Raw genomic sequence first — 16932 nt, forward strand, 5'->3', positions numbered from 1 at the left:
AAAGGAGCAGCAGTGTGATTTACTCTGCGTGCCGACCAGTCACTTTGTTCATTTTCTGCCTCAGAGATCATACTGATTGTCATGGTCACCAGATTTTCCATTACACTGGCTCCACATCTATCATGACTGTTATTTATCTGCCTCTCACATCCCAGACAAAATGAGACCATTCATCTAAAGGAGGCCTGTCTGGCTAACTTACTTCTCCTCGATGGCTGCTTAGTGAGGTACTCCGGGGCTGGGAATAAAATATTAATACAGATTACCTTTATGACACAGCGTGTTATAAATCCCTCTGAGGGATTGGAGGCCTTTCTGAGGGATGTTTGAAGTCTAGCCTTTGGACTCTGGATGCTGCAGTGAGTTTAAATGTTTGAATTTAGCACAAATCATAGCAACATATAGCGGTGCAGATTTGAGGAGTGAGCTGGGACATTTTGTCCTCACTCAGCAGTCAGAAACATTCACCCGCGTGAGGGGTTTTTGTATTGATGCTTATTTCATTACATATTTTTATGTTTATATATTTATTTTGCTGAATAGAGGGGAAAAAAACACACACATGGCACACTCGAGCAAATGTCCCGTGGGACAAATATAATGGTTTGGCAGTCGAGCAAACAACTGAGATGCTTCCTCTCTCTCGCTAACATCCATTTCTAAGCAGCACATTTCAGCAGATGAGGCTGTAGGATGCTCTGCCACTGTTGCTAAGCGACAAATTACTTTTGCTGTAAAAGAAAAGACCCAGCTTCTCCCCTCCACACACACACCTTCCAATAACAAAACAATCTCAGACTTCCTCTCTGTTCCCACTATTGCCTTTTTCTCCACTGGCCAATCAAAACCTCCCATCTGAGTCCCGCCAACGGAGCCAAAAGACACTCCGCTGAGCACACGCAGCATAGCAACAAGTCGAACCACATGCGAATCAGCATTTGATTAAAAACTGAGACGCAGAAATGCATGAATTCGGTCTGATCAGTCACACACGGCTGAAGGTGAAAACAAGGTTGCACGGCGGCTGCCTCTGCTATCTGATGTGTGAAGCCTCGGCGTCCTGCGAGGGGTCCATTTTGCCAACAGTCATGGATGTGTGCGTCTCCATGACAACTGTGGAGGGGTTGTGTAACGTGTGGAGCACCGTGGTGAACAAAAAGACACCTCTGAGAGCCGACGTCATGGCTTCAGTTGTTATCACCTGTGTTTTTTTCCAGCTGCAGCAGGAATATCTGCATGTTTTATTTGTTGATGACATTTTTCCAGATATCAGGACTTCTCTGTAATCCAATTTCCAAGGGTTAAAACACAAACATTCCTCAGCTCTACATGAGAATTCAGTGAAGCCAAAGTGCTCGGGGTCAACAAAAGATCTAGGAGGGTTGAAAGCCTTTGAAAAAGGCCCCACAGAGGAAGAGGAGGAAATAATCTTCCTTCTTCAAACACTATGTCTTTAGTGAATATCTGAATGGCTCAGCCCCCTTTTCTCCTATGACAGCGTTTTCCATTTCAACACCCATTAATCAGTGCTATTGCCTTTGTCACCATGGAAACTGGACTTGCTGCATCTCTCGTAGGTCTGGTGGGGTTTTTCACAATAGCCAGACTGATGGCTCCCGTGGCTGCAGCAGGTCAGCGAGCTCACCGAGCACAAAATCAGCCCCGGAGAGACACAAAACCACCTCTGTCTGCTTTCACATCATCACCACACGTTCGCCTCACCCTCACCGCCACCTCCCCCCTCCTCCCACAGCCATCATTATGGACTAAGAGATTACATAACCACAGCTACTGTCTATGCATCTTGAGACAAAGCTACTGTATACTTCACAGAGGACAACATCTTATTTCTCCATCTGTTGAGTTTGTAGCATAAATTCTCCTCTGAGCTCCTGAGTGACCTGCGTTGCCCTGCAGATTAGATGTGGAGCCCTTTGAAGACGAGAAGGAGGAGAAGCAACTGGGTGACAGAAGCACTCAGAGATCACTAACACCTTATCTGACAGAGAGATGATCCTAAAAATACCGACAGCAGTTTGCAGGCTACGAGATCAGATCCTTACTTTTTCAGCCACTTTGAAAAGGTGGAATTTTCACATTTGAGCGTCTCCAAAGCATAAATTTATCTTTAGCAGGCATTAAATCAATAATAGAGATTGGGACTGCTCAAGTCAGTGAGACAGAAAGGCTCCTGGATGGCTTCTTCATTCAGACTAATATTATTTCCACTATGCGTGAAACCCCCCGCGCTACTCCACGAGGACCCATAATGCATTATGATTTGGGCTGTGAGCCTAAAGACAATGTCAACAGATGGTAGAAAAAAGAAGAAAAGAAGAGAATTTAACTTATTTCTGGTGCATAAAGAGGAGAATGAAGAGGGAGAAGAAGAGGAGGATTAAGTTCCTGGATACTCACAGTGATCTTGGTCTCCTTGACCTCCTTGATCTGCCTCTTGGCCGGTGATACGGAGCCGGGGGGCTGCGGGGCGAGACAGGAGGGATCGTCAAAACTCTCCTCGGTATCGAAGCTGGCTTCCATCATCATCCCTCTCACCTCCTCCTGCTTCTCTATTCTGGGAAAGCCTCGCTCTCTCCTCTCTCTCTGTTTTCCCTCCACGCACCGAGGCTGCCTTCAGTCTCACAAAGCTTCGGAGCGAGTGGAGAGGAGTCGCGTTGCAGGAGTGGGGAGGGAAAAGGGGGAGTGTGTAGAGCGGTGGGAAGGTAGGGGTGAGGAAGAGGAGGAGGTGAGGAAGGGGGTCTGCAGGGGGGGGGTCTGTGGCGGCTGAGGGAGCGTGACGAAGCCTTGCCTCCGGTTAAGCTGCTGCCATGCGAGTTTTAAGGTTGTGGAGGCTGCCAGGAGAAGGCTACACCCCCCTCATCGCCTCCCAGCACCACCTCACCTTTACCCCTGCCTCACCTTCCTCACCCAGAGGTGTTCATGCAGACATATACAGACAGAAAAATGAGGAAGAACTCAGCCTGATTTAGATACTCGAAGAGGAGATGCCAGGGAAAAACAGCACGAAGAAAAAGAGAATTAAAACACAGTGAGAAAATATAGAGGAGGAAGAGGAAGAGGGGGGTTTATTTACATGCTCCTTGACACACCTCCCTCCCCAGAGAGCCACACAGGGAAGGAGGAGGGAGCAGCAGTGGCGTAGGTGGCGGTGATGGGGGTTGGTTTGATGGAAATGGCAAAATGATCATCTTTAAAAGCCTAATTAGAACTTGGGAGGAGAGAGCGAGCAGGAGGGAAAACAGGCAGCCAATTGGACGCAGCCTCTGAGATTGTGTGTTGGAGGCAGCGTTTGTGTGTTTAGGCTTGAGCTTCATGCACATTTAAGGGTTAAAAAGGTGCACTGAGGAGGCAGATTCAGCTGAAATATCTGTTTGCGGTCGAGCATGCAGCAGCATCGCCTACATCGTTATCATCTTTTTCACATGACAACGCTTCGCCCTCCAGGCATCAAACACAAGCAGAGCAGCACACGTGATCACTGCACACCTTCTCACAGCATCCACCTGTGCTGGTCCAACACCACCACCACCATCAAAAGCACCATGTTCTCACCTTCGCCGTACAAAACATGGCGGCGGGAAGCTCCGAACCGCCACGATCCCCAGTGCAGGTCGCGTTACCGGTGGCCCCGGTGGCTGTGCTGGCTGGCCTCCTTCCTGACAAACTCTGACATGTGGAGTCCAAATCTCAGCCGCCCATATGGCCCAACTGTCTGTCCATCTATGCTCTCCTGTGTGATCATGACACCGTATGCCCTCATCTGACTCGTAATTAACCACGTGGGTTGGCATGCAGTCGATGTTGGCCCGGGTTCATCGGAGCAGCGGGAGCGGCCCTGCTTTCGCTCATTTCATGCAAATACTGCGAACTGAAAGTGTTTCTTGTGCCGGAGGAATTGCGGCTTTGATGATTTTACAGTAAACCACCCAGAACAAGAAGACTGTCGTGGGTGAAAACAGCTTTAGCTATCAACTATTTCTTCAAGTTGCCGTTCAAAAAATATTGTGAAAAATCTATTCCAAGTTCTCAGATTCCAAAGTGACATTGCAGATTGGCATGCCAAAGAGATTCACAATTTAAAATGGAGAAAAGCAGCACTTCTTCAAATCTGAGTGCCTGAAATGTGGGAATTTTTGCTTACATATATATCCGATCTGTCCTAACCAGAAGATTTGTGTGTCCCAAGATGACTTAAATATGGGTTATTCCATCTCAGATCATCAGGGTCCTTCTGACTGACATCTCTGATTTGCTTGTAACTATAAAATATGGAAATTAAAAATTATGTTAAAAATTTTCCGTCCCACTTTCAGCATGTTTTTTTCCAAAGCTGACTTCCGCATGATTAATTTCTCTGTTCATGTGGGATCATGGATTGGACTTTTTGTGATAGCTTGTGAATCAAAGTAATGACAGAAATAAAGGCGAAAATTTCAGGCTTTTATCTTCAGTAGTTCCAAATTTCAATGCGCGAAAAATGTGCTGAAAGTGGTTTGACAGGAAATTTTTAAATTGGCACTTGGCAAAGTATTTGATATATAAATCTAATAGTTCAGAAATAAAATTTAAAAAATACATATTTTATGGTATAAAACTTAAGGAAAATCAGAGACTGTTTACAGGATTTTTTCTAAAAATGTGATGACTGCAGATGGAATGACCCATTTACACTCAAGTGGCAAAGACGTCCAACTGCTTTGGGAATTATTAGCTAACTAGCAAAAAAGAAGCCAGGTGACATTACCGTAGATTCACAAAATCCAAGCAGAGAGGAGGCTCTGGTCATTGTTAGCCTCTCCTGCGGCTGGGCTGATTTCCACCTTATTTTAGAGACCTGGTTGATCAGCTGATTGATTAACTGATCAGTTTCCCCAGTAAAGCCATAAAGTGCCATACTTTAGCAGCTAAACATCACTGCATAGTGTGCTCAGTAGCCTCCTTCAACTTACCTGTTTGTACGTCGCAGGTTTCCTCAGAGAGACGTCAGCGGTCTCTGTGGGCTGACTGGCTTTTGCAATACTGCTGCTTCCATTGGCTGAAGAAAAATAGATAAAGAACCACACTTTACTGGTGAAAGCAACACCTGGAGTCTTTTTTGAGCAACAACTTGCCAAAAACGAGCAGATGGCAAAGCGAGCAATCCACATTAAAATCACCCTGCAAAAACTTTCCTTGTAGAAAAAACACAAGAAGACAACAAGAAAACAGGCAAGCAAAAATGTAGTCGTTACAAAACATGCTAAATCTTGAAACAGAACTTTACCAATAAAACCAGAATATTATGCACAAGATTTACCACCTTCACCTTCACTTTCGATAACAAACCACTGAAAATCCATGAAACAAGGCATGAATTCTCAAAACATTCAGTATGATACATGATACTTCCAGTTAAAATTAAGCACAGACACTACGAACAGCACAAGATACGCTGTTAACTGGTAAAATCTGTTAATTTAAGCAAAAACAATCAACTATCTAACAAATAGCATGAAAATGTAGCAACTAAAAACAAACAGGTAGAAAGGTTTAAAATGAAGCATATGCAATGGACAGCCATGAATTAAAGACTAACCAGACTTTCAGTTCAGCCATTTTAGTAACCAATTGCATCTAACAAGATCACTTCTCTTTAATTGGAGAAAATACATCTAAAGTATGTAAAGATAACCCCCCTTTTTTTGCTTTTGTTTGCTTGGATCCTGCTTTAACGGTTTCATTCATGTCTTATTTGTGCGTGTTTTAAAGTGTGTACATGAGGAAGATTAGACAGAAGCTAATGAGGACCCCACAAAGTAAAAATACACACATTTTAATGACTAGTTCTTTCAGCTTTTGTTAAAATTACAGTCTATTAGAGGACAGACTGGGCAGTTTTAGCATTACATTGTTCTCATTTCTATATCTACAGTGTACATCCTCCCCTGAGATTCACGTACAAACGCAAATTGAGGAACGTTATTAATGTGCTCGGCCCTCGGGGGTTCACAGCTCTGTAGTAACCTCAATGGTTTCATCCTTCAGGCCCATAATGGTTCTTCATGGCCTGTGATTCATGAGCTGTCCGCTCGTTGCATATCAAATCGGCCCATCTCCAGCTGAAGGTAAACACGTGAGGCCGGCAGAGTGCGACCCCTGAGGCCACACGACACAGCCGAGGACGCCGGTAGGAGCAGGCCGTCTCCAGGACGCAGAGGCCACACCAGAAATAGAGGTGATGGTCGCTTTGCTTAAAGGGACAATAAAAAACCCCGACCTGTGTTAACCTCAGTCAGTGACCAGTGGGATGGGATATTGACAGGTGCAGCTGATCACGTATGCAACAAAAGAGATCTTAATCGGAAACCTATGAGGATTTCTGGACTAATGAGTTTGCTTTGAGCTTCTCAGCCTTTACAGAAAAGACTGACTTTGATATGACCAGTAGCAGATTAGCGGAGCTTAACACAAAGACTAGAAATGTATAAACAGCCAGAATCCTCCTATCAGCACCACTGAAGCTTAATCATTTTATCTTGTTTGTTTAATCTGCGAGAAACATGCTCGAAAAAACAACATATACGTTGCACAATTTCGTAGCTGGGAGCAACAATAATTAAAAAGAGTCTCTGCTGTGTGGTTTATAATATCATCCTTAGAACCATTTTAAACTGCAATATCAATGTGCCCACTAGCAGGTTTGAAAAACAGGTTATTATTTTTAAAAACACCAAAATTACACGATTTATCAGATCACAAATTGTAAAAACAGAAAGAATAATCTGATTTTCACATTTCCTAATTCATTAATTAATTATATTTCATCATAATTTTTATATTCTGTGCTTCTCAGTTCAATGCACTACATTTTGTATAAAAAAAAATAAAAATAAAAATAAGTAACAAGTAGAACCGAGAAGCCGTAACTGACTCAGGTGTGAACAACAGTCACAGGACAAAAATTCACAGACTTTTTGGCTGAATTGTAGGTAGTGTTTATACAGAGCAGAGAGGAGATAAGTGTGAAAACAAATATGTAAATAATAAACTATCTTTAGTGAGTAGAGACACTGTTTTTCTCACAGTATTGGTACCACTTGTGGGCACTGGGGAAAAAGTTGTACACATTGATTCCATTCTTTTTAAATCCTGTAAAACAAATAATCAATCAAATTAAATTTTCTTTTCTTTTTTTCTCTTGTTATGATTTATGGCACTATAACTGTCCTACGGCACAAAAGACATTTCTGAGTTCTCTCTACTTTGAACCATGGTTGTGTTGTTTCCCTAGAAGTGCAGAATTTTTCACCACAGTAAAAAATGAGCCTACAGTGAGGAAAAATGTGACAGGAACAAGAAAAGCCTGGGATACTGTTATCAGTAACAATAACTGTAATGATGCTTAATTTGTATGACAATTTTCATGCAACTCAAACACAAAATAAAAAAAAAAAATCTAAAAAATAAATAAATTCCAAATGGTGGAAAAGAAAATTTAAAGTAGATTAAAAAAGCAAACAGCTAAAAATAAAATGACATCAGATTTATCACCATAGGTGGTACTAGAAGATTTTGGTGCGGATTAAACAAATGAGATACAGAATGTTAATTTGTGAGCTTTATGCTGAGTTAAATTAAACTAACCAAGTGCTTGCTGTAGCCTAAAGAACGGATTAGAGAGTTTCATGAAGCAAATAAGTTTAATTCCTTTGATTTTTTTTGTTTTCTGTCATTTAGTTTTGAAAAATCTGTCATTTTTTGTTGTTGAAATGAACACTGTATACAACCTGCACTGCAGCAAACAGCTGCCGGACACAGTTAGACACTAGCTGGTGAACACAGTGGAGCATTTAGCACTAAAGAGCCAGATGTTTCCCTCAGGAGTTGCATGTTTATGTATCTGTGGTTTGGTGTTCAGCATTTCACTCGTGGGATCATTTTATCTTTCTTTCTGTCTAAACCAGCTGGTCAGATCCCAAGATTCCGGTCCAGAGCTTGAAGCTGAGGTCCGGGCAGCTCATACCTAACCCTGGCCTTCATTAAATTTCTCTCTCTCTGAGGAGGATCACACTTGTCTGGTTAAATGCTGACAAACTCCACAGCAGCTGACAGCCTCCCCGCTTGTTCTTTCTCTAAGTGTGTTTGGGCCACACGCCAGCAGGAAGAAGAAAACCATCTGCTATCTGCTAAGATGTTGTTAGTGAGGATGCTGGCAGCAACGAAACATAATCAGCCACTCATTAAGAAAGTGTAGGATTTCCTCCAGTAGTGCTAACTGAGCCCCACGATAATGCAGCAGAGAAATGTATTACAAGGGATTTGCCAAAGGTTTTGTAAGAACCTTTTGGGGGAATGTTACTAAGTCCCTTGGAAATATAGTGTGATTAGTATTGTGTCAAATTCAGCTGAAGGAATCTGGTCTTAGCATAAAAAGCAGATTAGTCCTGATGATGAATGATTGCCAAAAGGCTTAATCTGTCTGACTGGATAAATGTTAAAAAAAATTAACCTGTAGCTCCGAATGGAAACAATCTTCCAGAAAGAAGCAATTTACTCTCTGAATACTGAAATTACACTGATTATCAGCTCTCTGCCAATTTCCCTTTTACTCTGTCTTTGTCATTCTAACCACTCAAACCTCTATACAACTCCTTTTCTCATTCCCTCAGCCTCTTTTTTCACTGCTTCTGCTGTTGTTTTGTTGTCTGCATGTTTGTGTCTTCAGAAACTGTGTCCAAAAATGGATGGCTGGGAATATAAAGGCCCAGTTTTACCATATGGCGAGGAGCTCTGTCGTGCCAGCGGTCTCTGTGGGGCCTCAGCTGACGAGGAGGGATGTCGCCATGTTGTCTCTGGAACGACATAAACAACAGGAAGGATGACAGTGGAAAAAACAAAATGTGGCAAAGATTCACAACATCATGCTGAAATTTCCAAATCTGATAGTGAGACTGTTGTAACAAATATACCTGTACTGGCAGGTTTTGTACACTACAGCATGTTGTAGTTTGTACCACATGCTGTGATGACCAGTTGTCCTCTGCACACTATTTTGCAGCTTCATTAACGTAGAATGTATAAAGATCGTTAAATACTTACACCGCACCGTTAAAGTACTCAATTACAAGTGAAAGTCTGCCAGTTCAACTGATAAAATGGACTAATACTAAAAGTAAAAGCACTTAAAACCTAAAAAAAAACACTAACATATGTACATTCTTATTTCATACAGGACATTTTTACTTAGAGTGTACATTACACTGATTGTGCATTTCATATTTTTCTTATTGTTTCATTTTAGTTACTGCATATTTTTGTTCATTTATCTGTATTTATAGTGGTGGGAACTTTACTCTCTCTGCTGTAGCAACTGAATTTACCCTTAGGGATTAAATAATTCTATTCTATTCTATTCTATTCTATTCTATTCTATTCTATTCTATTCCTTCTGTTATTACTCTGCCAAGGAATGGCGGAGTTATGTGACAATCGGCGTACATTTGTCCGTCTGTCTGTCTGTCTGTGTGCAACATTACTCAAAAACAGAATAACAGATTTGGATGAAATTTTCAGGGAAGGTCAGAAATGACACAAGAAACACTTGATTAGATTTTGGCAGTGATATGGCTTTCTGTATCACTGCTATCTCGCAGTGATACAGAAATCTTAAACAAATCCGTGGATCCGAACTACAAAGAGACTTTATTGTCATTGTTCAGAAGTACAACGAAATTCAGACAAATTTTGTTGTACTTCTGAACAATGACAATAAAGTCTCTTTGTAGTTCGGATTCACGGATTTGTTTAAGATTTCTGTATCACTGCGAGATAGCAGCACAGAGTCACTGTAACTATGACAACAAATGAACACTACGCCAGCTGCCTGCTGACGATCACATGATTGTAACCTACTACAAATCCACTGCTGTGGACTTATCGGGACTTATCCGTCAGAAATGATACAAGGAACAATTGATTAAATTGTGAAGGTGTTTCTGAGTTCCTACATATTTAGGTCACGCAATTCAGTATCCGTACATAACACATACACATGTATAACACATGCCTGTGTTAAGCGCAAGGTCATTTTGTTTGTGGGTACATCTATATTAAATGGCCACATTCTATGTTGCCGTGATTTCTGGCACACATTTTTTCAAGATTTCAGATTTCCTTGGCAGAGTACTGCGCTCTCCGAGTGCTTTTCTTGTGGTTATAATTATCTCAACAGATTATTATTATGAGTCATGCCATGAAGTGTGATGCGTTCTTCTGTTGGTTGTTCTCTCCATTATTTGATTTATTGTTTGCATAAAGTGACACTTTCAGAGTTCTTGTTTTGTCTGACCAACAGTCCCAATCTCTTAATTGTTAGAAGTACATTAAAATGTAAGTCATTTAAAGGAAATGAGCACATCTTTACATCTGAGAAGGTGGAACCATCAAATGTTTGGTACTGCATGAAAACATGACAAAGGACCCTTGATCTGGACTTTTCAGTTTGATCTGAACAAAAATTACAGGTGTGACAACTCCTCTTGACAGTTGTTTTTTTAAACATACTTTTTGTGGCACCTTCTGCCAGATTTTCACTGTTATATTTGCAAAATTTTGTAAACATGTCCAACATCAATACAAACTGTGGATATTTTTGTTCCACTGAACCCTCTCAGTTTGTGCATGTTCTGGTATCTTGTTTTGTTACAAAGATTTTTCTATTTTTATAACCCCCATCTCAGCACAGGAAGCAAAGCAGCAAAAATAAAAACTAAAATAAATTAACAGTGATTTTTGACAGACATTAGAAAAATGACAGCAGAAAAGGTCAACAGGATGTAGGTGGAACATCTGTTAAATTAATTTCCTAAAAATAAAAACTTCAGATTTTCCTTATCTATGTATATAAACCGTTTGGGAGGGGAAAAAATTACTTTCTGGACAATTTCCAAATTGCTTCCCGTGGTTTAGCCGTCTATCACACACAGTTTATGAAGAATCATTCCACTTAGCAGAGCGAGAAGTCCTTTACGCCATCATAGCTGTGGGTGAATTGGTGTTACTCAGTGGGTCCTTATGTGCAATCAAGCTGCTTCTTCTACAAGAAAAAACTGTAGCGTGGATCAGCAGAAATATTTGGCAGTGCTGTCTGTTACTGTGGTGGCACAAAATCAGCAGCAAATGTCCAAATGTGTAGATAGAAAGCTGAAAGTCAAGATTGCCTGTTACTGTGATGTGCATATTTTAATTAAGAGTCGCTAAATGCTAATAAATACAGCCATAAGCTGTTATTTTTATTTATTGGGTCATCTTAAACACAACTTGTTGCTGATGTTTGAAGCCCAAACTAAGCAACAGATAAATATAGTAGATACAGTAGACGTTAAAATGCAGAATTGAGTCCATGATGCAGTCTTCAATATTCGCAACTGAAGTTGGAAATGGACTTTTAATCATTGCAATAATCATTGATTCATTGCTTTTGTAAATCTGTATGGCCTCTGACTGAATATTCTAAGATATTTTGTTGTTTTCTACAATATGACCTAGTTTGAGCATGCTGATGTTGAACAGAGGAGCCTCAAGAATGGAGCCTTAGGAAGCATTTATTGACTGAGACAGCTGCCTCCAGTAATTCAGAACCTAATTTAATGTAATGGATGAGCTTGAATGTTAAAATGAACAGGCTGCACACTAAAGTCTCAAGCAAGTTACTATATAGATATATACACTACCAGTCAAAAGTTTTAGAACACCCCAGTTTTTCCAGTTTTCTATTTGAAATTATGCATGGTAATGTCTCGTTGTACTCTAAAATGAAAGCATAGAACAAATAAACAAATGAAGTAGTATCCCAATGGAAGACAAAGCAAGAGAAACCAGTCTGATCCTATCAACAACTATTACTCTGGGCGCTGAAGGATTTTGCTTTTAATTTTAATGTGAATATAAGTTGTTTTGGAGGGTTTGCGTTTTTTTGTAGGGAGGTAGTTTTATAAGATTACTTCAAGCTGATGGTCAATTGTCTTCTTGTTCGCCTCTTTCTTCTTCCATATTATAACCAAAGCCATCATACACAATAACAGTTTTTCGTGGCTCGGTTCCTCCCAGTAAATCTCTCTCATCACTCGAAATCCCACAGTCATATTTGCAGCTCCAAAGGGATTAAGTGGAAAGATTTCAACTGATCCTCCTCTGTGCACCTCTTCCATTAAATGACACAGACTGAGAACAACGAACAGCTTTCTAATAAACACTGTAATGCACACTGGCATCTCTGCAACGCGACAAACACACACTCAGCGGCAGCTTTTTGAAGCTGCATATTCAGACATGAAACAACAACAAACTAACAAAATAAGAAGCGACTGCTGCAGCATATGGCTTCTGAATATAAAAATAGCTTTTGGGTGAATTTTTTTTCTGCTCGTGTGTGTGTGCTCGTGTGTGTGTGTATGCGTGTGTGCATGTTTGTGATCCAAAGTGCAATCGTTGCCAGAGTTGTTGATGCAGCCTCAGTTTGTCCTGTGGGATCCGGTCCTATCCACCTGGATTCCTTCCCAAATGAGGTATAAAACCCACACACACTAAAGCAGATGCTTGTGAAAGGTCGCTGCCTTGGAGCCTCAGTATTAATGTGGCTCTTCAGCTTCATGTTAGGGAGCAGCGTATTACAGCAGAAGACAAACAACAGGAGCATCCCTCCATCTCTGAATCCACAGAGATACTGGCTGCGCTGCTGGGCCTGAAGTGCCGCACGTTTAAGATAATCAGATTAAAGTGGATCGAATCTGCAGGCCTGTCTCCACATGAACGGACTGCTGAGACACAACGATTGCGAGGAATGATAATGAGTCCTCATAGTTCACAGTGTTGAGCTAGTGAAAGCTGAATGTTGTGATGTCTAAACTGAATCTCAATGGTGAAGAATACAGATTGTTTACCGTAAATGGATTTTCAGTGCAGGGAACTAAGGAGCAATAGCTGTGTTCAGGGTCATTTAGGATTGAGGGACAACCATTTCTTATTGGCTACTGATTGATTCTGTTGTGTGTGACATACAGATAAAACTATCTTAATATCCACAGTTAATAGTCTATATAATGATTAGCAGCGGTGACAGAGGTATTCAGATTCTTTAATTAAGCAGAGTTTCTAAAGCTGCAACATAAAAATATCAATAAAAGCACAAATATGGAAATTGTAGATAAAGTATGATCCCTCTGGCTGATATATTAATAGAAATGACATCATTAGATTATTAATAGTGAATCATCAGTGTGTCAGCAGCATGTTACTGTTGTAGCTGCTGCAGCTTGAACTACTGTATATACAGTTTTATATACAGCGGCAGCAGATAAATCTGAGGACTCTCAACATTGACTGGAGAAAAAAAGAAAACCACGCAAAGCTGTTCTCAGTTTATGTCCAATCTTTTTGTTTCTTTTTGTTGATTTTTTAACTGAGACATGTAGCATAAAGTGATTTTAATGAAATGTCACTTCTTTCTTTAAACTTGGAATCTGAAAACCTGGCTATTCTTCTGGCTCTGTAATATAGTCTAATTATGGCAGTTTTAAAAAAGATAGTGTGCCTTTTAAAGTTGCTTGGAATTCAGGGGGTTAGAGAGAAATACTTCAGATTGAAATAAGTAAACTGTCCGTTAATCTGAGGGGACAAAACATTTTTGTGAGAGACCATAAAATCCCTCTATGACCCTTCAGGAGCTCTACAGTTACAGCTGTATGAGTCAAGTTTAGTTACAGATCGGAGAGCCAAAAGAAACCTTTGATTCAGCTATGAGTTGAACATCATTTCCATTCTCTGAAATAAAACCAGTGTGAGCTGACATGCTAGTGTTGCTGTTTGGTTTCAGGCGTGGCTCTCACCTTTGCTGGAGCAGTTGACGTAGTACCTCAGGCCCTCAGGTGACGTGTAGCTCTTCCATCCCGGGGGAAGAGGCCGACCGTCAGTCTCCTCACTGGTTGCAGCACAACTCACAACTGCTGGTTTCTGTCATAAACACATCACCACATAAACACATGTTTCCTCGTGTTTCTGCATCAAAAATATAACAATCATTTTTTAAACTGGGCTGTTAAACCTTTTGGGAAACACAACTGCCTGTGAAGTCAGTGCTGTTGTTGTGTTTGACCTTTTTATTTCCTGATACTTAGTTACGCAACATTGGTAATTAAGAGGTTTGTCTATTAAATTTCCACTAAGTTGCACAGCGATCTTGGTTTCCTATTTGAAGAGGTAAATGACAACAATCTGTTCTTATCAGGAGAAACTTTAAATTAGCTGATGAATCCAGAACGCGTGCAGCTGGGTCCATAAATGAGGAAGAAATAGTTCCTATAGTTTGGTGTAATAATGAGGCCATTAACCGTTGGGGATCCTGACGGCTGTGAAAATGGATAGCTGGATTTACCCTGAGTAAGGGAACGCTGCGTAAAAAAAGTCTAGAATGGGCTTCGTTAAAGTTTATGTCGAGTTTCAACATTTTCACAAGCTTGCATGGACTGTAAATGTAAATAATGTAAATGGAGGAGTCATGACAGCCTCTGCTATAACTAATGTTATTATCATCAATTTCCCATTTTGCTTTTCAGCAGTTCCCACTTGCTAAATAATGGTGTTATTCATATAGAGAAATATGATCCATTAAATGGATAAATAATGACAAATGCTCGCTGCACCTTATCAGCAATCCCCAGGAGCCTCCAACATCATGAAGCCATTTTATTCAGGTTGCAGCTCTGAGGACAGAGGCCCAGAAATTACTGCAGTGCACTTTACAAGGGAAAAGTCGTTTTTAATCTGCAGGGATCGCTGGCTGGCTGTTCATTTTCAGATGCGTCGGTGCGTGGCTTGCTCAGATCTGCATCTGACAAAGGGACTGCTGAACTTCAGGACGGTGCTCTCCAATCAGACATCTGAGGGAAGGTGGGTGGACGCCATCGGACAGATATATAAATGGGGGAGATTATTACCGGAATGATAAAGGAGTCGTATCATGTTCCTCTGCTCGCATGGGTAACGGGACAGAGTGGGAGGACGGAGTCGATTGATGTGTAACATTAAAGGGACTCGCTGGCTCTTTCTATCTCCTGACTCAAGTTTTGCTGTGAGAGCAGCAGATAGCTCTGGCCGAGGCTTCCTGCAGTATTTTAGCTGCTGGATTCACAGCGAGGGGATGTTTGCTGCACAGACAAGATAAGTGACATCCTCTCCTGGCTTAATACTGACCCATGTGATGTAGAGGCTGTCCTCCTGTAAAAAAAACGACCCCAGAGGGTGTTTGCACAGCAGATTATGATGAACCATTTTGATTTTTAATGCTAGGCAACATCTAGTGGTTGTCCAAGACATAACTCCAGCAACCATCCAGAAATTGTACTTTATATGTGTACGTTCAAACCTTCCAGCGGCTGATGTAATTATGAGAGTAGCAAAGGAGGAATCAGGCCAGCTGGATACTGTGGTATGAGATGCAAACAATGAAGAATTGTCCAAGCTTTGCTCATCAGTTACCCAGATGTTCTACACATTTCTGTAACTCTGAGCCCATTGAGCATGCTCAATAGGGTCTAAACTCATCGAATACATGAATAGTATATAGCAAAATCATATGTCTAATGCAGATTAGATAGAGGGTAATTTAAGGGACCTATTCCCACTCCAAATACATGATCGCAAGATAAAAAAAAAATTTCCTGATTTCAATAAACCTTTAGATAAAGATGGATATTAAAATATAAAATATAGCCACAGTAAACCACGTAAGTACTTGGCTATCATATCTTAAATTTCCAGCTGCAAAAACATTCCCAGATTCAGCCAGTAACAGACCAAATTAATATGGAGTCAATGGATCAGAGATGTTTGGGAGAATTTTGAATTACAATAAGTCCCATTGTCTCTATGATCAGGACAGGGAAAGATTAGACAAAACTTGCATTTTGTTTCATGCCTAATCGATATTAGACAATAAATGACAGCTTTACGACAATGACTCAGAGAGACTGATGTTACTGAAGCTGCTCCAGAGACTCTCTCCTGCAACTCCACCAAATGTAATACAGCAGAAATGAAGTACAACACTGCATCCATTTTAATAACATGCAGTTTTGAGATCGAGAGTCACAGAATACAAATATCTCTGCATTTGGACTGATGTGAAATTAGCATTTAAATTTCACACAATCACGTTTTCACAGAAATACAAGCATTTTTTCCATATTCTATAGGAGAGGGATTGTTGAGGCAGTTTTCATGTCAGTCTTGGATTACAGTGATTTATAAGCTGCATCCTCTTCTGCTCTTAAATGTCTGGAGTCTGTCTACCACTCTGCCTTGAGCTTTATTACCACTGATGTCTATGGCACTCCTCACTGTATTTCATATGATATGGCTGGCTGCTCTTCTTGCCAAAGGAGAGGTGATGTTCACTGCTATCTTTTTTATCTATAAAGCCCTTGCTGTAAAATTACGACATTATCTTTCAGAATTGCTTCAATACGACCTTCATCAGAGCTGCATATAGAGCTGTATATTTTAATAACAGATACAGCAAATGCATCCACGTCGACGCACATTTTGCTTGTTATATGATGTCAAACAACTTTCTTCATCCCTGTCCAAGTTCTCACTGGTCATGTTATAAATCTCTGAAATGTATTAAATAAATTTGCAGGTGAAAAGATTAAGATTTGAATGCATTAGAAAGCACGATCACACAAGAGCAGAATCAAAGAATTCCTCCATTGTTCCCGAAAGGTCCCAGAGTTTACTGATAAACCCTTATCATGCGATTCTTATCAACCACTGATTTACTTTTCGCAGTGATTTCACACATCCTCTGCCTCGCAGGGAGAAGTGCAGCCAAATAGTATCCGAGCTTTTATGGAAACTCTTCAAAAACACACACTC

General features: G+C 40.7%; 1 protein-coding gene across 3 annotated transcripts in view; it reads right to left on the reverse strand.

Annotated features, from left to right (window-relative positions):
- The window catches only part of gas7a (growth arrest-specific 7a), a 42200-nt gene that overhangs the window by 23492 nt on the left and 1776 nt on the right, over positions 1-16932 (reverse strand). The window contains exons 2-5 of one of the 3 annotated variants that reach the window (XM_023279656.3): positions 13887-14010; positions 8775-8852; positions 4971-5056; positions 2419-2481 (exon numbers count right to left, since the gene is read on the reverse strand). In XM_023279656.3, the coding sequence (XP_023135424.2) occupies positions 2419-2481; positions 4971-5056; positions 8775-8852; positions 13887-14010 (351 nt within the window). Of the gene's footprint in view, positions 1-2418; positions 3152-3573; positions 3876-4970; positions 5057-8774; positions 8853-13886; positions 14011-16932 lie in introns of those variants that run through there. The other 2 variants (XM_023279658.3, XM_035952576.2) reach the window with 2 other exon arrangements.

The sequence above is a fragment of the Amphiprion ocellaris genome, chromosome 19, assembly GCF_022539595.1.
Source record: "Amphiprion ocellaris isolate individual 3 ecotype Okinawa chromosome 19, ASM2253959v1, whole genome shotgun sequence".
NCBI lineage: Eukaryota > Metazoa > Chordata > Actinopteri > Pomacentridae > Amphiprion > Amphiprion ocellaris.